Below are 22,216 nucleotides of genomic sequence, written 5' to 3'. Positions count from 1 at the left end.
CTCTATGTCAATACCATATTCCTGCTCTCTCCCCATACCCCTTGATGCCTTTTGTGTCTAGAAATCTATCTATCTCCTTCTTAAATATATTCAGTGACTTGGCCTCCACAGCTGTCTGTGGTGGAGAATTCCACAGGTTCACCACCCTCAGTGAAGACATTTCTCCTCATCTCAGTCCTAAATGTCCTACCCCGTATCCTGAGACTGTGACCCCCTTGTTCTAGACCTCCCAGCCAGGGGAAACATCCTCCCTGCATCCAGTCTGTCTAGCCCTGTCAGAATTTTATACGTTTCAATGAGATCCCCTCTCATTCTTCTAAACTGTAATGAAAGCATTACAGATACAAACTACAAATGTTGTAATTCTTGATATTACATTATATTCTTTATATTATTTATACAACTTTTAAATACAACAAATACCAATTCAAAAGCCACAAGGACTTTAATTGTTAGGAATTGAAGTTGGAGTGAGTTATGGGCGAGTCAAACTATTCTTGGAATCGTCTACCTCGTCACCAGGAGCAGGCAAATACCACAAGCTCACATGCAATTTAAATACAATTATACACATCTTACACCAAGGATTCAGGTCCTTTAATGTCCCCATTATAATCCAAGGTTAGAATAACTTGCAATGACCTGCTCCATGGTTGTAAAACTGTCCAGAAAATCCTCTTCCGAGATTCCGTGCTTCACGTACTGATGCATATACGCCCTAAACGACAAAGTCACAAAGTCAAAAATCCTGAACAGACTAGAACAAGGATCTGGAAAACAAAAATGTAATTTTGGGCTAAAACATTTGTATAGCCTTCAATCTTAAACTAAAATGATTTCTAGGACTATAGGGTGACAGTGGTAGCAGATGGCATGTGCCCAGGAAAACTAAGAGAAAATAAGATTAGAAAGTAAATAAATAGTAAGTAGATAAGCTGGCGTCAGACATCACAGTAACATGGACATGGAGCAGTGCCGGCTCATCATCCCATCGAGCACGTGGGTGCGGAGTGGAGCCTCCACCTTCTCATGGGAAGGGGAGAGGTGCAAAATAATCAGGGTCACAGCTGATTTTTAGTCTCCAGCAACACTGGGCATTGGCAAAGTCTGGTGTAGGCTGCAAACCGCTCCTCTAGTCACAGGCCAGATGGACAAAGGGGATAAAATTACAGGAAAAAGGGAATAAATTACCTCCATAAAATGTAAATAACGGGCATTAAAAAGTAAATGAATGATAGAAAACTTTCAGGGAACTTGTATTTCGACACCTCGAATTGATACCAACCTGGAGGCAAACATGTCCCAAGCTTTGGTCACAGCGCTGTCCAGGGGTTTCAGGAGGCTCTGGCTGTTGCTGACAACAGTTGCTGATTTTTCATACTTGTTGAAGGGTGCGGAGGTTCTCCATATGCTGAGAGCAGAATCTGCAGGCATCCAGGAGGTGTACAGTACCTGCTCTTTAAAAGCGCCTGAAAAAGCACATCATCTTCCCAGGTTAATATAAAGTGCTAGACTGGGGTCAGGAGGCTGTTTTAGGAGGAGATCCGGTCACATATTTAAACTAGATAGAAGAGCTTAGAAGTAGAAGCGGGTTTTTTCCCCCCACACAAAAGGTGAAAAATTGCTCCGGTGCTACCGAGATGCAACAATTGTTATTTCTTTGCTTTCTTTTAAAGTTATTGCTGTACAAAGTTGTACATAACTTCACATAGTTTATTTAGTTTAGTTTTGTAATACTCAAGTTAGTCATGATCTTGCAATTTAATATCTCAAATTATGGAAACCAAATAGGTTAAAGCACGGAGCAGATATGTGGAATCTTTTGTTTCAGTCCCACCGATTCGAACAGTTTGTAAATACTGTGATGTGAAAGGGATGTACATTTTTAACAATTCCAAATGTCCCCTAACTGATGCCTCAAACTGTTTCTGGTGTTAGAATCTTTACACAGCAAATTTGAATTTGAGGGAGAATAACGTGAGTTACTATCAGGATTAGCAGAGGTGCAGGTTTATGGAGTGCTCCGAACACTTGGCCAGACCGTCGGGATCAGAGAGTAACGGGATCTGGGGCACAATTGGTCGCTTCTCAACAGTAAAGGGCAAGTTTGAATTCGAGCATTTCATCCTTTCAAGGTGTATAAAAGGAGTACATGGTAGGATATGGGGGGGTGGGGGGAAGAGCAGGAGACTGCACAGTGCTTGTAGAAAGAGGAAGGAGAGAGGCAGAAGGAGGAAGGAAAAAGAGGAGAATTTATAGAACCTGATCACATCCTGAATTACTTTTTAAATATAGACACTGATGTTTTCTAAGCCAATGTGCACACAAGGTCTCAACAGCAGAGGAGATGAATGAGCAATCGGTTGTTGGTGGTATCTGTAGAACTTCAAGTAGTGTCCTGGGTTCTTTAACATCCACCTGAACCACTGAAACAAACAGATGGGGCCTGAGTTTAACATCTCATCAGAAGGCTGCACCTCCCTCAGTGCTGCATTGAGGTGTCAGCCTAGATTGAGTGTTCCAGTTCTGGAGTGACTTGGGTGAGAATACTACCAACCATGCCAAGCTAGCACTTAATTAAACCCTGTACACGTTGAAGATGAGAGACTACTCACTCGTGTCAGCGCCCTGGGCCTCCTTCCCTCGCAATATCAGCAGGTTGGCCAGAGAGGTATTGAAGTGTAGCTCCCTGTTCCAGGAAGGTTTTGCAGCTGGAGGGAGTCCTGTTGGGGGCAGCTTCACTCGCCAGTCAATACCTGACAATAGAAGCAGATCCAGAATGTCTTAGTAAAAACATAAGGAAAAAATGTGCCCCTTGTTTGTGCACTAATACTTTCAAACATACTTCTTGTGCTGGTCAGAAAAATAATAATTTTTTTAAAATTCGCTTATGGGATCAGGGCGTCGCTGGCAGGGCCAGCATTTATTACCCATCCCTAGTTGCCCTTGAGAAGGTGGTGGTGAGCCGCCTTGTTGAACCGCTGCAGCCTGTGTGGTGAAGGTACTCCTACAGTGCTGTAAGGGAGGGAGTTCCAGGATTTTGACCCAGCGACGAGGAAGGATCGGTGATATACTTCTAAGTCAGAATGGTGTGTGACTTGGAGGTGGTGGTGTTCCCATACACCTGCTGCCCTTTTCCTTCCAGGTGGAAGAGGTCGCGGGTTTGGGAGGTGCTGCCGAAGAAGCCTTGGCGAGTTGCTGCAGTGCATCTTGTAGATGGTACACACTGCAGCCACGGTACGCTGGTGGTGGAGGCAGTGAATGTTTAAGGTGGTGGATGGGGTGCCAATCAAACAGGCTGCTTTGTCCTGGATGGTGTCGAGCTTCTTGAGTGTTGTTGCAGCTGCACTCATCCAGGCAAGTGGAGAGTATTCCATCACAATTGTGCCTTGCAGATGGTGGAAAGGCTTTGGGGAGTCAGGAGGTGAGACACTCGCCACAGAATACCTAGCCTCTGACCTGCTCTTGTTGCCACAGTATTTATGTGGCTGGTCCAGTTAAGTTTCTGGTCAATGGTGACCCCCAGGATGTTGATGGTGGGGGATTCAGCGATGGTAATGCCATTGAATGTCATGGGGAGGTGGTTAGACTCTCGCTTGTTGGAGATAGTCATTGCCTGGCACTTCTGTGGAGCAAATGTTACCTGCCACTTATCAGCCCAAGCCTGAACGTTGTCCAGGTCTTGTTGCATGCGGGCATGGACTGCTTCATTATCTGAGGAGTTGTGAATGGTGCTGAACACTGCAGTCATCAGCGAACATCCCCATTTCTGACCTTATGTTGGAGGGAAGGTCATTGATGAAGCAGCTGAAGATGGTTGGGCCTAGGACACTGCCCTGAGGAACTCCTGCAGCGATGTCCTGGAGCTGTGATGATTGACCTTCAATCACCACAACCATCTTCCTTTGTGCTAGGAATGACTCCAGCCAGTGGAGCGTTTTCCCCCCGATTCCTATTGACTTCAGTTTTACTAGGGTTCATTGATGCCACACTCGGTCAAATTTGAGTACAGGAGCAAGGATGTCTTGCTGCAGTTGTACAGGGCCTTGGTGAGACCACACCTTGAGTATTGTGTGCCGTTTTGGTCGCCTTATCTGAGGAAGGATGTTCTTGCCATGGAGGGAGTGCAGCGAAGATTCACCAGGCTGATACCTGGGATGGCAGGAATGACATATGAGGAGAGAGTGGGTCGATTAGGCTTATATTCGCTAGAGTTTAGAAGAATGAGAAGGGATCTCATTGAAACTTATAAAATTCTAACAGGACTAGACAGACTAGATGCAGGAAGGATGTTCCCGATGGCAGGGGAGTCCAGAACCAGGGGTCACAGTCTAAGGATAAGGGGTAAGCCATTTAGGACAGAAATGAGGAGGAATTTCTTCACCCAGAGAGTGGTGAACCTGTGGAATTCTCTACCACACAAGGCAGTTGAGGCCAATTCATTAAATATATTCAAGAAGGAGTTGGATATATTTCTGAAGGCTAAAGGGGTCAAGGGATATGGGGAGAAAGCAGGGGCAGGGTACTGAATTTGGATGATCAGCCATGATCTCATTAAATGGCGGAACAGGCTCGAGGGGCCGAATGGCCTACTCCTGCTCCTATCTTCTATGTTTCTAAATGCTGCCTTGGTGTCAAGGGCAGTCACTCTCATCTCACCTCACCTCTGGAATTCAGCTCCTTTGTCTATGTTTGGACCAAGGCTGTAATGAGGTCGGGAGCCGAGTGGTCTTGGCGGAACCCAAACTGGGCATCAGTGAGCAGGTTATTGGTGAGTAAATGCCGCTTGATAGCACCGTCGATGACACCTTCTATCACTTTGCTGATGATTGAGAGTAGACTGATGGGGCATTAATTGCATTTATATACAGAACAGGCTCGAGGGGCTGAATGGTGGTCTGTTGTTCCTGTATAACAGGCTTGAAGGGCTGAATGGTCTCCCCTCCTGTTCCTGCGTACAGCACGTTATCTGGTCGAAATCACTGTTAAAGTGCAGAGACTTTGATAAGCAAATGCAGCAGCCGATCAAACAGCAATGGGAAGTGTGGCCTTCTGTTGCCAGCATTAGTTAATGGAAAAATGTTGGCCAGAACACTGAGAACTCATCATTCTCCTTTGAATAGTGCCATGTTATACTGAAGACCCATCTTAAGCACCGCAATAACCAGACTGATTGTAATGACACTGAAACGCATTAAACGCTGTTGTACAACGTTTAAACCTCAATTCAACATCTCATCCAACGAGTGACATCTCTGACAGTGCGGTGCTCCCTCAGTACTGCCCCTCCGACAGTGCGGCGCTCCCTCAGTACTGCCCCTCCGACAGTGCAGCGGAGTACTGCCCCTCCGACAGTGCAGCACTCCCTCAGTACTGCCCCTCCGACAGTGCAGCACTCTCTCATTACTGCCCCTCCGACAGTGCGGCTCTCCCTCAGTACTGCCCCTCCGACAGTGCAGCACTCCCTCAGAACTGCCCCTCCAACAGTGCAGCACTCCCTCAGTACTGCCCCTCCGACAGTGCAGCACTCCCTCAGTACTGCCCCTCCAAAAGTGCAGCACTCCCTCAGTACTGCCCCTCCGACGGTGCAGTGCTCCCTCAGCACTGCAGTGAGAGTCAAGCTAGACCATGAGCTCAAACTCTGATGAGGGACTTGCACCCACTTCTTTCTGACGTGAAGGCATGAGTGCTACCAACAGAGCCAATCTAACCTACAACAATGCAGAACATTACTGCTGGTGCCCCGTCAGAAACAAGTCACAAGTACCAAAACGGTGTCCCTGCTTTGTGTGGCAAAAGACCCCATTTTTTCTCACCTAGGTACCCTGTTGAAATCAAGAAATTCAGAGTGCAATTAAGCAGTTACAATGGAGGAGATGCCACTGTTCTAGTGCAGTGGGACCATTCTCATGGACCTTTGTTGCTGATGTGCCTCAATAAGTTCCGAGACTCGATGTTAGCGAAACAAAACAAGGCTTTTATTAACTTAGAAAGTAACACGTAAAAGAGAGAGATGTCTTCCTTCTGGAGGCTGAGGCCAGACTGAGCCAGCTTACAAAAGGGGCCAGGTATGGGCGGAGCCCTACACACAGCACATTCCAGCACATTCCAATACATAATACAATGAGGACTGGGGGAAGGGAAATGACACTGAAACCGACCACAGTCACAGGCAGTGATGAATGGAATATATTTCATCACAGTTGCAATGCTCTTTTATTGTGAAAATTAAACCACCGTGAATGTTTGTCACATTTATTCCAAAATAGCATAAAAATGGTCAGGTGCAAAATTAAAGCCATGTTAAAAATTTTCATCAAACCCCTTCCTGTGACAATATAGCCCCATACAAAGTACTGTCATTGCAGTAATTGCAGAGGAGTTTCCCTGCTGTCTGCCACAGGGAAAGCCATCGCAATAATCCTCCTCAATCACCTTCTCCAAGTGGCCGAAGAGCTCCTCCTAGAGTCGCAATGCGGATTCCGCCCACTAAGGGGCACAATGGACATGATCTTCACCGCACGTCAAATACAAGAGAAATGCAGGGAACAGCACCAACCGCTGTACATGGCCTTCGTTGATCTCACAAAGGCCTTCGACACGGTCAACCATGAGGGATTATGGAGTGTCCTCCTCAAATTCGGCTGCCCTCAAAAGTTTGTCACCATTCTCCGCCTGCTTCATGACGACATGCAAGCCGTGATCCTGACCAACGGTTCCACCACAGACCCAATTCACGTACGAACCGGGGTCAAACAAGGCTGCGTCATCGCACCAACGCTCTTCTCCATCTTCCTTGCTGCAATGCTCCATCTCACCCTCAGTAAGCTCCCCACTGGAGTGGAGCTAATTTACAGAACAAACGGGTTATAACAGTGGTTTACCACATTCACCCCTTGTTTAAAAATGACTCCGGCGGGGTGAAGTGTATTTAAAAGTTCGTGTATTGGAGTCTCTCCGGAGGTCTTGTCTGCCGCTGTGATCAACGTGGCGACGGCAGGGGTGGTGGAGCTTCCGGCGTCGCGTCCCGTGTAGGCTGGGGCCCTGGAGTGTAGTCCTCGTGGGTGACGGTCCAAGGCGAGCCGGCTGCTGGGGTTGGATATCGGGTCGTGGGGGGGGGGGGGGTGGTAATGGGTAGTGGGTTACAGCGGTCCCCGAGGGTGCGAGGTCTCGTATGGAGACTGTGTCCTCCCGCCCGTCCGGGTACGCAATGTAAGCGTACTGGGGGTTGGCGTGGAGGAGGTCGACCCTCTCGACCAGGGGGTCCGTTTTATTGGCCCTCACGTGTCTTCTCAGTAGTACCGGCCCTGGGGACGTCAGCCATGGCGGTAACGATGTCCCCGATGTGGACTTCCTTGGGAAGACAAACATTTTCTCATGAGGGGTGGCATTGGTGGCAGTGCAGAGCAGTGACCGAATCGAGTGGAGCGCATCGGGGAGCACCTCCTGCCAGCGGGAGGTCGGAAGGCCCCTAGACTTTAAGGCTAGTAGGGCGGCCTTCCAAACTGTTGCATTCTCTCTTTCCACCTGTCCGTTCCCCCGGGGGTTGTAACTGGTGGTCCTGCTTGTGGGTATACCCCGAGCGAGCAGGTACTGGCGGAGTTCATCGCTCATAAACGATGAGCCCCGGTCGCTATGGATATAGCTGGGGAAACCGAACAGGGTGAAGAGGCTGTTCAGAGATTTAATGACCGTGGCACTGGTCATGTCCGGGCAGGGGATAGCGAACGGGAACCGGGAGTACTTGTCAATGAGGTTGAGGAAGTACACATTGCAGTCGGAGGAGGGGAGAGGCCCTTTGAAATCGACGCTCAGGCGTTCGAAAGGGTGAGTGGCTTTTATCAGGTGGGCTCTGTCTGGTCTATAAAAGTGCGGTTTGCACTCAGCGCAGACTTGGCAGTTCTTGGTCATGGTCCTGACCTCCTCGATGGAGTAAGGCAGGTTGCGGGCCTTGATGAAGTGGAAGAACCTGGTGACCCCCGGGTGGCAGAGGTCATTGTGGAGGGCCCTCAGCCTATCGATCTGCGCGCTGGCGCAGGTGCCACGCGATAGGGCATCTGGGGGTTCATTGAGCTTCCCAGGCCGGTACAAGATCTCGTAATTGTAGGTGGAAAGTTCGATTCTCCACCTCAAGATCTTGTCATTTTTGATTTTGCCCCTCTGCTTGTTGTTGAACATAAAAGCAACTGAACGCTGGTCAGTGAGCAGGGTAAATCGTTTTCCGGCCAGGTAGTGCCTCCAATGACGCACAGCCTCCACGATAGCCTGGGCCTCCTTCTCGACCGCGGAGTGTCTGGTCTCCGGGCCCTGGAGGGTTCGTGAGAAGAATGCCACAGGTCTCCCCGCCTGATTAAGGGTGGCGGCCAGAGCGAAGTCAGACGCATCGCTTTCCACCTGGAAGGGGATGGATTCGTCCACTGCGTGCATGGTGGCTTTGGCAATGTCTTCCTTGATACAGTGGAAGGCTAAGCGGGCCTCTGCCGTCACGGGAAAAGAGGTGGACTTGATCAGCGGACGGGCTTTGTCTGCATAGTAGGGGACCCACTGAGCGTAGTAGGAAAAAAACCCTAGGCACCTCTTCAGAGCTTTTAGGCAGTGGGGGTTCCATAAGGGGACGCATCCGGTCCGGGTCGGGACCGATGACCCCGTGTTCCACAACACAGCCAAGGATGGCGAGGCGGTCTGTGCGGAATATGCACTTCTCCTTGTTATATGTCAGGTTCAGGAGTTGGACGGTGCGGAGGAATTTCTCGAGGTTTGCGTCATGGTCCTGCAAGTCATGGCCGCAGATGGTCACATTATCTAGGTAAGGGAAAGTGGCCTGCAGCTCGTTTTGATCGACCATCCGGTCCATCTCCCTTTGGAAGACGGAGACCCTGTTAGTAACGCCGAAGGGAACCCTAAGGAAGTGATAGAGGCGGCCGTTTGCCTCAAAAGCAGTATACTGGCGGTCTTCAGGGCTGATGGGGAGCTGGTGGTACGCTGATTTCAGGTCAATGGTCGAAAAGACGCGGTACTGTGCGATCTGGTTGACCATGTCAGCTATGCGGGGGAGTGGGTAGGCGTCCAGCAGGGTGTAGCGGTTTATTGTTTGGCTGTAGTCGATGACCAGGCGTTGTTTCTCGCCGGTCTTAACGACTACAACCTGGGCTCGCCAGGGGCTGGAGCTGCCCTCAATAATCCCCTCCTTGATGAAAACCCTGTCCCCGGCACTGTATCGCCTGCTCTTTGTGGCGATGGGCTTACAGTCGGGGGTGAGGTTAGCAAACAGTGGGGGGGGTGGGACTCTGAGTGTGGAGAGGTTGCAGCTGGTGCGCGGCGGGCAATTTGGAGGCTGCTGGCTGCGGACTGTGAGTGGGGGGAGGGGGCCACCGTACGCCATCGTAACGCTTTTGAGGTGGCACTGGAAATCCAACCCCAGTAGAACGGCAGCGCAGAGGTCGGGCAGGACCAGGAGTTTAAAATTATTGAACACAGTCCCGTCTACTACTAGTGTCACCACGCAGTAGCCGCCAATGTCCGCTGACTGGGACTCGGAGGCCATAGAAATCCGCTGGTGCGCAGGCAGGACTGGGAGAGAGCAACGCCGCACCGTGTCGGGGTGGATGAAGCTCTCTGTGCTCCCGGAGTCAAAAAGGCAGCTTATTGCATGGCCGTTTACCTTAACGTCCATTTTGGACCGAGCTAGCTGGTGCGGTCTCGTTTGGTCCAGCATCACAGAGGCCAGCGTAGGGGTCGGTGTGTCGCTGCGAGTATCAGATGGGGGGGGGTTGGCGATCTGCTGCGTCCCGGCTGGTGTCCAAGATGGCGGCGTCCATGATTCCCATGTGGCTGGAGTCGTCCAAGATGGCTGCTGCTGCGGTGGTTCGCACATGGCTGGGGAGGCCCAAGATGGCGGCCCGCACGGCCCACACGCGGCGCTGTTGGGGGCCCAAGATGGCGGCTCGCACGGCCCACACGCGGCGCTGCTGGCGTTCGGGGTGGCTTTGGCCTTGCAGACGCTGGCGTAGTGTCCCTTTTTCCCGCAGCCCGAGCAGGTCGCATTCTTCGCCGGGCAGCGTGCTCTGGGGTGTTTGGTCTGGCCACAGAAGTAGCATTTCTGGCCTTGGGATACTGCTGTCTGGCTTTGGGACACTGCTGCGGTAGTTGGGCCGTCGTTGGGCTGTGGCTGGGGTGGCACGGTGCTATGGGGCTGTCCTACCATGTCCCAGGTTGTCGTTCCCTGCGGCGTCCACGGTGCAGAGGAGTAGGCATCCATGCCCCGGAAGGCTGCGTCCAGCGTTAGTGCGATGACGGAGGCTTTGTCGAGGGTAAGGTCACTCTGCTCCAGCAGTCGCTGTCGGGTGTAGTTGGACCTGTGGCCCGCTACGAAGGCATCCCGGATCAGTTCCTCCGTGTACTTAGTGGGCATTACCGCCTTACACCCACAGGCCCGGCCAAGCACGGACAGTGCTTGGAGGTATTCCTCAGTCGATTCCCCAGGTTGTTGCTTGCGACTCCCCAGAAGGTGCCTAGCGTATACTTCGTTCACAGGGCACATGTACTGGGTCTTGAGGAGCTGGAGGGCGGCTGTGTACGAGGTCGCGTCCCGGATGACTGAGTACACTCGGTGGTTCACCTAGGAGAACAGGACAGACAGTTTGTCCGCATCCGTTTCGACTGCAGTGGAGGCAGTCAGGAATGTCTCGAAGCACGTGAGCCAGTGAGCAAACTTGGTGGAAGCGTCCGCTTCCCGACTGTCCAGGTCCAGGCATGCTGGTGTGAGGATCTTCTCCATTATAAAAAATTTAGTTAATAAAATTGATGCGCCATCAATTACTCAAAAGACTGAGGTTGAGCGAGTAACAATCAGGCTTTTATTAACTAAAGAATGAAGGTCTTGTCTCGAGTGGTCGACCCGTCCAGAATACTAAGGGACTGGGAGGTAGTCACTTATATATCTGGAATAGTGGGAGGAGTCAGCCGAGGCATGTCCAGACCTGTACCTAGTGGAATACACATACAGACACAGACAGGTTATAACAGTGGTTTACCACACCGGGAAGGCGCCGAACACCTCGAGTCTCTTCGCCGGGAGCAAGTGGAAGCCAAGCGCAGGCAGCGCAAGGAGCGCACGTCAACCCAAGCACCCCACCCACCCGCCCCTCCAACCACCGTCTGCCCCACCTGTGACAGAGACTGTAGGTCCCGCATTGGACTCATCAGTCACCTGCGAACTCATTTTTAATGTGGAAGCAAGTCATCCTCGCTTCCGAGGGACTGTCTAAGAAGACGACGACGACGACTGATTTACATCTGGCCTGTCTCTAACTGGGTAGCCTTCACTTCAATATACCCAGGCTGGAGGTTCAAGCCACAGTAAATCATTTCTCTCTGAATCTGACAATTAACTCAAGGGTGTATAGTTATTAATAGTGAAAATTATCATTGGCTGAAGTGAATATTAGATAACCACTTCCTTTTATGTCATGATCAGTGTTAATAACTGTGCACTTCTGAACTTTACATTTACCGTGGGTATCAGTTCGCATCTCCGCCAGTTGGTGGGGATTCTGTCATAGAAACATAGAAGATAGGAGCAGGAGTAGGCCATTCGGCCCCTCGAGCCTGCTCCGCCATTTAATGAGATCATGGCTGATCATCCAAATTCAGTACCCTGTCCCTGCTTTCTCCCCATATCCCTTGATCCCTTTAGCCTTAAGAAATATATCTAACTCCTTCCTGATTATATTTAATAAGTTGGCCTCAACTGCCTTCTGTGGTAGAGAATTCCACAGGTTCACCACTCTCTGGGTGAAGAAATTCCTCCTCATCTCAGTCCTAAATGGCTTACCCCTTATCCTTAGACTGTGTCCCCTGGTTCTGGAATCCCCCGCCATCGGGAACATCCTTCCTGCATCTAGTCCTGTTAGAATTTTATAAATTTCAATGAGATCCCTTCTCATTCTTCTAAACTCTAGCGAATATAAGCCTAATCGACCCAATCTCTCTTCATACGTCATTCCTGCCATCCCAGGTATCAGTCTGGTGAATCTTCGCTGCACTCCCTCCATGGCAAGAACATCCTTTCTCAGATAAGGCGACCAAAACTGCACACAATACTCAAGGTGTGGTCTCACCAAGGCCCTGTACAGCTGCAGCAAGACATCCTTGCTCCTGTACTCGAATCCTCTCGCTATGAAGGCCAACATACCATTTGCCTTCTTAACCGCCTGCTGCACCTGCATGCTTACCTTCAGCGACTGGTGCACAAGGACACTGAAATAAGGGAGAAGTAGCCTTTATAAGATGAGCTCGTTGAGGCTTAAAGAAATTCGGTTTACACCGGGCGCAGACAGAGCATGACGAAGTCATCCGCTTGACGTCTTCAACTGAAAAGGGCAAATTCTTACTGCGTACGAAGTGTATCATCCTCGTAACACCAGGATGGCACAAAGCATTATGAAGATTAATAAGCGTATCTCCGTGAAGCACAGAACAATAAGCGCTCGACAGCGCATCAGCGGCAACATTATCCTTCCCCGGACGATAGACTATATCGAAATGGTAGCATGCCAACTCGATCCTCCACCTCATTATTTTATCATTCTTAATCTTTCCAAAATGTTTGACATCAATAAATTGAAATAAAGAGTAGATTGCCTCTCAAAAGCTAGGCTTTATTAACCTTAAAAAACCAGCAAGTACATGTTGAGCACCCAGTCTCAACCAAACTGTAGAAAACTGAATTTAAGATGGCCACCACAGGTCACATGGAATCAACTAACCAATAAGTTTACAGCATATATCTCAAGGCAGGAAAACAGGCAACCAATTACAATGCTTCTTATAAAACAAGAATAATCACCACAGACACCCAGGTCTCGTTGCACTTCCCCTTTTCCCAATCTATTGCCATTCAGATAATAATCTGCCTTCCTGTTTTTGCCACCAAAGTGGATAACCTCGCATTTATCCACATTATACTGCATCTGCCATGCATCTGCCCAATAACCCAACCTGTCCAAATCATACTGGAGTTTCTCGGCATCCTCCTCACAGCACATACGCCCACCCAGCTTTGTGTCGTCTGCAAACTTGGAGATATTACATCTAGTCCCCTCATCCAGATCATTAATATATATTGGGAATAGCTGGGGTCCTTGCACCGATCCCTGCGGTACCCCACTAGTCACTGCCTGCCACTCGGAAAAAGACACGTTTATTCCAACTCCTTGTTTCCTGTCTGACAGCCAGTTCTCTATCCAAGTCAGTACCTTACCCCAATCCCATGTGCTTTAACTTTGCACGCCAATCTCTTATGTGGGACCTTATCGAACGCCTTCTGAAAGTCCAAATACACCACATCCACTGGTTCTCCCTTATCTATTCTACCAGTTACATCCTCAGAAAATTCCAGTAGATTAGTCAAGCATGATTTACCTTTTGTAAATCCATGTTGACTTTGTCCGATCCTGTCACTGCTTTCCAAGTGCTCTGCTATTACATCTTTTATAATGGACTCTAGCATTTTCCCCACAACTGATGTCAGGCTTACCAGTCTATAATTCCCTGTTTTCTCTCTACCACCTTTTTTGAATAGTGGGGTTATATTAGCTGCCCTCCAATCCATGGGAACTATTCCACAGTCTATCGAATTTTGGAAGATGACCAGCAATGCATCTACTGTTTCTAGGGCCACTTCCTTAAGTACCCTAGGATGTAGATTATCAGGCCCTGGGGATTTATCGACCTTCAATGCCGTCAATTTCCCTAACACCATTTCCCTACAAATACTGATTTCATTCAATTCCTCCCTCTCATTAGACCCTATGTTCCCCGACATCTCTGGAAGGTTATTTGTGTCCTCCTTTGTGAAGACAGAACCAAAGTATGTATTTAATTGGTCGGCCATTTCTTTGTTCCCCATTATAAATTCCCCTGATTCTGACTGCAAGGGACCTATGCTTGACTTCACCAATCTTTTTCTCTTCACATATCTATAGAAGACTTTACAGTCAGTTTTTATGTTCCCTGCAAGCTTACTCTCATATTCTATTTTCCCCCTCTTAATTAATCCCTTTGTCCTCCTTTGCTGAATCCTAAACTGCTCCCAATCCTCAGGTTTGCTGCTTTTTCTGGCCAATTTATATGTCCTCTCCTTGGATCTTATGCTATCCCTAATTTCCCTTGTTAGCCACGGTTGAGTCACCTTTTTTGTTTTATTTTTATGCCAAACAGGGATGAACAAATTCTGTAGTTCATCCATGCGATCTTTAAATGTTTGCCATTGCCTATCCACCGTCAACCCTTTAAGTAACGTTCCCCAATCCATCCTAGCCAACTCATGCCTCATATCATCGTAGTTTCCTTTATTTAAATTCAGGACCCTAGTCTGAGTCAACTACTTCATTCTCCAGCTTAATGAAGAATTCTATCATATTATGATCGCTCTGACCCAAGGGGCCTCGTACAACAAGATTGCTAATTAATCCTGTCTCATTACATAATACTCAGTCTAAGATGGCCTCATCTCTAGTTGGTTCCTCGACATATTGGTCCAGGAAACCATCCCATATACACTCTAGGAATTCCTCCTCCACAGTATTGTTACTAATTTGGTTAGCCCAATCTATATGTCGATTAAAGTCACCCATGGTAACTGCTGTGCCCTTACTGCACGCGTCTCTAATTTCCCGTTTAATGCCATCCCCAACCTCAGCATTACTGTTTGGGGGTCTGTATACAACTCCCACTAACGTTTTCTGCTCCTTGGTATTTCTCAACTCTACCCATACAGATTCCACATCATCAAAGCTAATATCCTTCCTTACTATTGTGTTAATCTCCTCCTTAACCAGCAATGCTACCCCACTTCCTTTTCCTTTTCACCTATCCTTCCTGAATATTGAATAGCCCTGGATGTTGAATTCTCAGCCTTGGTCACCCTGGAGCCATGTCTCCGTAATTCCAATTACATCATATCCGTTTACATCTATTTGCGCAGCTAATTCATCCATCTTATTACGAATGCTCCTCGCATTAAGACGCAAAGCCTTCAGGCTTGTTTTTTTAACACTCAGTCCTATTAGAATTATTATTTACTGTAGCCTTGTTTTATTTACACCCTTGATTTCTCTGCCTTCCACTTTTGCTTTTCTCCTTCCTGTCTTTTGTTTCTATCCTTGCTTCCCTTTCCTCTGTCTCCCTGCACAGGTTCCCAACCCCCTGCCATTTTAGTTTAAACCCTCCCCAACAGCACTGGCAAACACTCCCCCTAGGACATCGGTCCCGGTCCAGCCCAGGTGCAAACCGTCCAGTTTGTACTGGTCCCACCTCCCCCAGAGCCGGTTCCAATGTCCCAGGAATTTGAATCCCTCCCTCTTGCACCATTCCTCTAGCCACGTATTCATCTGAAATATCCTTCTATTTCTACTCTGACTGCACGTGGCACTGGTAGCAATCCTGAGATTACTACCTTTGAGGTCCTATTTTTTAATTTACCTCCTAACTCCCTATATTCAGCTTTTAGGACCTCATCCCGTTTTTTTACCTGTATCGTTGGTACCTATATGCACCACGACAACTGGTTGTTCACCCTCCCCCTCCAGAATGCCCTGCAGCCGCCCCAAGGCATCCTTGACCCTTGCACCAGGGAGGCAACATACCATCCTGGAGTCTCGTTTGCGGCTGCAGAAATGCCTATCTAGTCCCCTTACAATAGAATCCCCTAACACTATAGCTCTCCCACTCTTTTTCCTCCCGTCCTGTGCAGCAGAACCACCCATGGTGCCAGGAAGTTGGCTGCTGCTGCCTTCCCCCAATAAGCCATCTCCCTCAACAATATCCAAAGTGGTATATCTCTGAGAGGGGGATGGCCACAGGGAACCCCTGCACTACTCTGCCTGGCGGTCACCCATTCCCTTCCTGCCTGTGCAACCTTTACCTGCGGCGTGACCAACTCCCTAAACGTGCTATCCACGATGTACTCAGCATCATGAATGCTCCAGTATGAATCCATTTGCAGCTCCAGCGCCGCAATGCGGTCTGTCAGTAGATGCAGCTGGATACACTTCCCGCACACATGGTCGTCAGGGACACAGGAAGTGTCCCTGATTTCCCACATAGCGCAGGAGGAGCATGCCACGGGGCCGAGCTGTCCTGCCATGACTTACCCTTTAATTAATTTAAATTAAATCAAAGCAATACCACTAATTACACTACAATTAAATGATATACTCAAGGGCCCTTGGTTACTGGCACTCCCCGATATACAACAGAGACCTTAGAAACTATAACCACAAAAATTAAGACCATCTAAATTTTATAAACTATTAGGGCCGGAAGTCCCGCCCCGGAAAGAGCCGCTTGCGCCAGCCCAATATTCAGTTTCAGCGCCCCAAACGGAAGCGGGGCACTGCTTGAGGCGCCCCGCATCCCTCTTGGGGCGCTGCAACTGAATATCGCAGTGCAACGTGCCGCAGCACGGCGCGCTGCGGTACTGCAGGCCTTCCTCCCCTTCTTAAAGGGGAGGGGCCTGCACCAGCACGATTGGAGATCGCGAGTGCCGGCAAAAGAGCCTGGCACCGAGGAGAAGTGCCGGGCTCTTGGGACACAGCCGGCACTGCCTGGGGGGGGGGGGGGGGGGGCTCAGGAGGCCGGCACGAGGAGGTGCTGGCAGGTGGCCAGCGAAAAAATGGCCGCCCTGCATCTCCCCTTTAATTAGCGCCACTACCGCCGCAGGTAGGCCCCCTGAACCGGTCACAATTTGCAACCGGCGCTACAGCGGGGGAGGGCGCGACCAAATATCGCGTTCGGGGCGCTGCGCACACCAATGACGTCATCGGTGGCGGCGCAGCGCTACAGGCTAACGCCGCCATTAGCGCCCCGCTAAATTTCGCGGGAGGTGTGCCAGTGGCGCTAAAACCACTAAGTGCCCTCTTTGGGCGCTAACTGGTGGCGCAGCCCACCGAATTTCTAGGCCTTAATCTTAACTTTCAAACTATAGAGTAGTATAAATACTCACCTGGCCGTACTCACCCAATCAGCTGCTTCCTCTTGCCCGCGTCACTTTTTGAATCGTGACGTGGCTCCGGAACGCCGCCGCCGGTCTGTGAGATTGGTAAGCTTCTGAAAAAAAGCCCGCGAAAGTGAGTTTAAGTACTCACTGTACCGCCGCTCTCTGCTCCTCCCGACACTGGCCTCTCCCATCTAATTTCCTGCTTTCAATGTCCATCATCCTTTCCCAGACATGCCAACTTGCCTCATCCAATACAGAGATTCCAAGTTTCAACTCAACTCAGTCTCCAAGTTTGCAATGTGAAATCTTGTGCGTACAGTGGGGGGGGGGGGGGGGGGGGGGCTGTGCAATGCAAGATTTGTGTTGCTCATCCTGTCCATCCGTGGTGCTGTGGGTGTCATTCCCCTCTGCTAAACCCGCTCACTACTCCAGGATCACCCTGGAGAGCAAAGATAACCCCCGGCTTCTCTTCTCCACTAACAAGCATCTCCTTAAACACCTCTCCCCTGCCCTCTCCACTCTCTCATGGACTTCTTTGTCACTAAGATTGAGACCAGCTGTTCAGCTGCTTTCCCCCTTTCCCTTGCGCACCAAGCCAAACCTCCCCCAGGCTCCCCCTTGCCCAGAACCCACATCTCTTGTTTCTCTCCCAACTACCCTCATGACCCCTTCAAGCTCATCTTGTCCACGAGAGCCACCTCTTGCTGCCTTGACCCCATTCAGGTAAACAGCTGACCACCCAACTTCCTGCCACATCAGCAAAACAGCCTTAACCAAAGTCACAAATGACATTCGCTGTGACTGGTGCACTATCCATCCTCGACCTATCTGCAGCCTTGGTCGACCGCACCATCCTCCTCCAACGCCACTCCCCCATTCTCCTCAGTGGGACTGTGCTCACTTGGTCCCACACTCATCTATCCAATTGCAGCCAAAGCACCTCCAGCGATGGCTTCTCTTCCTGCCCCCGCACTGTCACCCTCGAAATCGGCTGAAGATTATTGTGGGTTCGGTCTTCCGCATCTACACGCTGCCCTCGGCGACATCATCCATTGGGGCACCTTCCATGCGTCTGCTGACAACACCGAGCTCTACCTCTTCATTACCAGTCTTGATCTCTCAACTGCCTCTTTCAATCAAGCTGCACGTTCAACATTCAGTCTTGGATACTGTCTTCTGCTCCCACCACAAACTCCTTAGCTTTGGCACGGATTGCAGCTCCCTCCCTCGGTAAACCGTCGCCTACCTCCGTCCTTCTGCTGCTTAAACCTTCATCCGGGCTTTTGTTACCTCCAGAGCCTGATTATTTCAATGTTTTTCTGGATGACCTCCCATCCTAAACTTTAGCTCATCCAAATCTCTGCCGCCTATATCCAACCCTGCACCAAGTTTCACTCACCCGTCACCCTCATATATTAGTTCCCAGTGCCTCACATTTAAAACTCTCATCCTTGTATTCAACTCCCTCCATGACTTCGCCCCTCCATATCTCTAACCTCCTCCAGCCCTACAACCCTCCACCACCCCAACTCTCCGTTCCTCTGACTCTGGCGCCTTGTGCGTCCCCTCCATTAGCAGCCGCGCCATCAGGCATCTAGCCCTCACATTCTGGAATTCCCCCCCTAAACCTCTCCGTCTCTCTACCTCCCTCACCTCCTTTAAGATCCTTCTTAAAATCTCCTCGATCGCCCCTCCCAATATCTCCTCCTGAGGCTCCGTGTTCATTTCTTCATTACGCCTCTCTGAAGCGCTTTAGGATGTTTTTCCAAGTTAAAGGCGCTATATAAATGCAAATTGTTGCTGTTTGCTGTGGAGAAGACAATCACTAACCTGCTTCCATTTTAGTGTTGGCGATCAGCATTTGTCGCAGATGCTTCAAAAGTGCTGGCCAGGTAAATGTGCTGAATTGCAGAGACGTGTCTGACATCTGTGGGATGTTCATCATGCTCAGTAATTTATACTCTGGATGTGTCACCAAACTCTCCAGCAGATCACCTGCAGACAGAGGAAAAGCAACGGTCAGCTGCTAACTTTGGGAAGACTGATTTATGCTCTGGTCTCGGGTTGACTGTGATAATTCAATATTTTCTGTTAGACTGAGTCTAGGCGAAAAGCCAAAGCCCGCAGAGAGGGACAACAGCAAGGTGGAAACCAGCAAGAGGTAAATGATTGAGTAGTGATTAGACAGAGTCAAACTTCGGTTTTAAAAACCTGCAGATTGTAGGAAGGAGGACTAAGAGAGGTATGGAGATTGCAGTCTGGGATAGAAAAACATGGTGCAATGACTGGAGTGAGGCACTGAGGGTGCAAACCCATGTACCAATCTCCTATGGTAATGTTCACCTGTGACAGGGTACTGAGTTTGGATGATCAGCCATGATCTCATTGAATGGCGGAGCAGGCTCGAGGGGCCGAATGGTCTACTCCTGCTCCCATCTTCTATGTTTCTATGTTCTAATAGAATTGTCCAGCAGACCACTTCATTTTTCACAATTTCTGGGGTAGTCTGTTCCCCTCAGTGACATCATCTGAAGACATGGGGTCAGGTTCCAATGTACGCCGATGACACCCAGCTCTACTCCACCACCACCTCCCTTAATGCCTCCACTGGCTCTATGTGCAAGAGTTCCTCAGGGCAGTGTCCTAGGCACAACCATCTTTAGTTGCTTCATCAATGACATTCCCTCGATCATAAGGTCAGAAGTGCGGATGTTCACTGATGATTGCACAATGTTCAGTTCCATTCGCAACTCCTCAGATAATGAAGCAGCCCGTGCCCGCATGCAGCAAGACCTGGACAACATTCGCGCTGCACAAGTGCCAGGCAATGACCATCTCCAACAAGAGAAAGTCTAACCACCTCCCCATGACATTCAATGGCATCACCACCATCGAATCCCCCACCATCAACATCCTGGTGGGTCGCCATTGACCAGAAACTTAACTGGACCAGCCACATAAATACTGTGGCTACAAGAGCAGGACAGAGGCTGGGTGTTCTGCAGCAAGTGATTCACCTCCTGACTCCCCAAAGCCTTTCTACAAGGCACAAGTCAGGAGTGTGATGGAATACTCTCCACTTGCCCGGATGAGTGCAGCTCCAACAACACTCATGAAGCTCAACATCATCCAGGACAAAGCAGCCTGCTTGATTGGCACCCCATCCACCACCTTAAACATTCACTCCCTCCACCACCGGCGTACCGTGGCTGCAGTGTGTACCATCTACAAGATGCACTGCAGCAACTCGCCAAGGCTTCTTCGACAGCACCTCTCAAACCCACGGCCTCTACCACCTAGGACAAGTGCAGCAAGCGCATGGGAACACCACCATCTCCAAGTTCCCCTCCAAGTCACTCACCATCCTGACTTGGAAATCTATTGTCATTCCTTCATCATCACTGGGTCATAATCCTGGAACTCCCTCCCTAACAGCACTGTGGGAGCACCTTCACCACACGGGCTGCAACGGTTCAAGACAGCGGCTCACCACCACCTTCTCAAGGGCAATAAATGCTGGCCTTGACAGCGACGCCCACATCCCAAGAATAATAAAAAGACTGCTTGTCCAACATCCTGGATGTGCTGCAATTTCCTCCATAGGAACACAGGAACAGTAGGCCATTGAGCCCCTCGAGCCTGTTCCGCCATTCAATGAGATCATGGCTGACCTAACTCCAAATACCTGTCTTTGGGCCAGATCCCTTAACAAAAGTCTATCAATCTCAGATTTAAAATTAACAATTGATCTAGCACCAATTGCTGTTTGCGGAAGAGAGTTCCAAACTTCTACCACCCTTTGTGTGTAGAAGTGTTTCCTAATTTCACTCCTGAAAGGTCTGGCTCTAATTTTTAAACTATGCCCCCTAGTCCTAGAATCCCCAACCAGCGGAAATAGTTTCTCTCTATCTACCCTATCTGTTCCCCTTAATATCTTGAAAACTTTGATCAGATCACCCCTTAACCTGCTAAATTCGAGGAAATACAACCCTAATTTGTGTAATCTCTCCTTGTAATTTAACCCTTGGAGTCTGGGTATCATTCCGTTAAACCAATGCTGCACTCCCTCCAAGGCCAATATATAGTTCCTAAGGTTTCCCTCTCTTGCCATTCTTAAATAGCAGAGTGACATGGGCAAGTTTCCAATCTAAAGGAATGGTTCCTGAATCAAGAGAACTTTGGAAGATTATAGTTAGGGCATTTGCAATGTGCTCACCTACTTCCTTTAAAACCTGGGTTGGAAATCATCTGGTCCTGGGGATTTGTCATTCTTTAGTGCCATTATTTTCTTCATCACTCCAGTTAAACATTGGGAGGAATTAAGCAATTGTCTTCAGGCCCCGCCACAAACTCCGTACATTCGCCACAGATTCCACCCTCCTGCCCAGCCATTGTCACAGCTTCAAGCCAATTGTTTCGCAACTACTAAACAAAGCACACTATTCTGTCCTTGTACAAGACCTCGTTCAGGCCTCAGTTAAAATACTATGTCCAGTTTTGGTCTCCTCTCATGTTGGGTGATATGGAGGCTTTGTAAAAGGTTCAGAGGAGAGCCACTGGATTAATTCCCAATCCAAAGCATCTGAGTTACCAGCTGGGACTCTACACTTCAGAGATCCGTAGACTTACGAGTGATCTGATCGAGGTTTACAAGATGATGAAGGGAATAGATTCTGTTCAAGTAGACAGTTTGTTCCAATTAAATAGGTTAGGGAGGACCAGGGGTCACAATTTGAAGTTGTAGAAGGCCAGATCTGGGTTAGATGTCAGGAGGTGGTCCTTTTACCAGAGAATAGTGGACCTCTGGAACAGGCTGCTGTCTTGTGCAGTGGATGCTGATTCACTAAATTCCTCCAAGCGAGAGCTGGAGCTGTTTTTGGCTGGGACGGACATCACCTTGTACAGGAGGTAGGTAGTGTACGATATTAACCAGGGCCAGAGTGATCTCCTGGATTCGTTTTGATCGCCTACGTGGATCGGAGAGGAATTTGACAGGTTTCATAGAATGAATCATAGAAAGGTTACAGCACAGGAGGCTGCAATTCAGCACGTCGAGCCCATGTCGGCTCTCTGCAAGAGCACTTCAGCTAGTCCCTCGTCCCCGCCCTTTCTCCTGCAGCCCTGCAAATTTTTTTCCTTCAGGTGCTTATCCAATTCCCTTTTGAAAGCCGTGATTGAATCTGCCTCCACCTTTCAGGCAGTGCATTCCAGATCCTA

The 22,216-nt window shown here is 49.3% G+C and overlaps 1 protein-coding gene across 1 annotated transcript in view; it reads right to left on the bottom strand.

The window, feature by feature from the left end:
* Window positions 1-363: 363 nt before the first annotated feature.
* tubd1 (tubulin, delta 1) overlaps window positions 364-22,216 on the bottom strand; it is a 52,265-nt gene continuing 30,412 nt past the window's right edge. Inside the window, exons 5-8 of the mRNA XM_086005967.1 lie at window positions 18,830-18,994; window positions 2,616-2,756; window positions 1,286-1,469; window positions 364-718 (exon numbers count right to left, since the gene is read on the bottom strand). Of these exons, the coding sequence (XP_085862093.1) occupies window positions 610-718; window positions 1,286-1,469; window positions 2,616-2,756; window positions 18,830-18,994 (599 nt within the window). The 3' untranslated portion in view covers window positions 364-609. The remainder of the gene's footprint in view (window positions 719-1,285; window positions 1,470-2,615; window positions 2,757-18,829; window positions 18,995-22,216) is intronic.

This window comes from Somniosus microcephalus, chromosome 13 (assembly GCF_052327205.1).
Source record: "Somniosus microcephalus isolate GS21.2 chromosome 13, FLI_Smic_1.0, whole genome shotgun sequence".
Lineage (NCBI taxonomy): Eukaryota > Metazoa > Chordata > Chondrichthyes > Squaliformes > Somniosidae > Somniosus > Somniosus microcephalus.
Note: the sequence above shows the minus strand (reverse complement) of the source record. Positions and strands in the feature narration are given on the sequence as shown.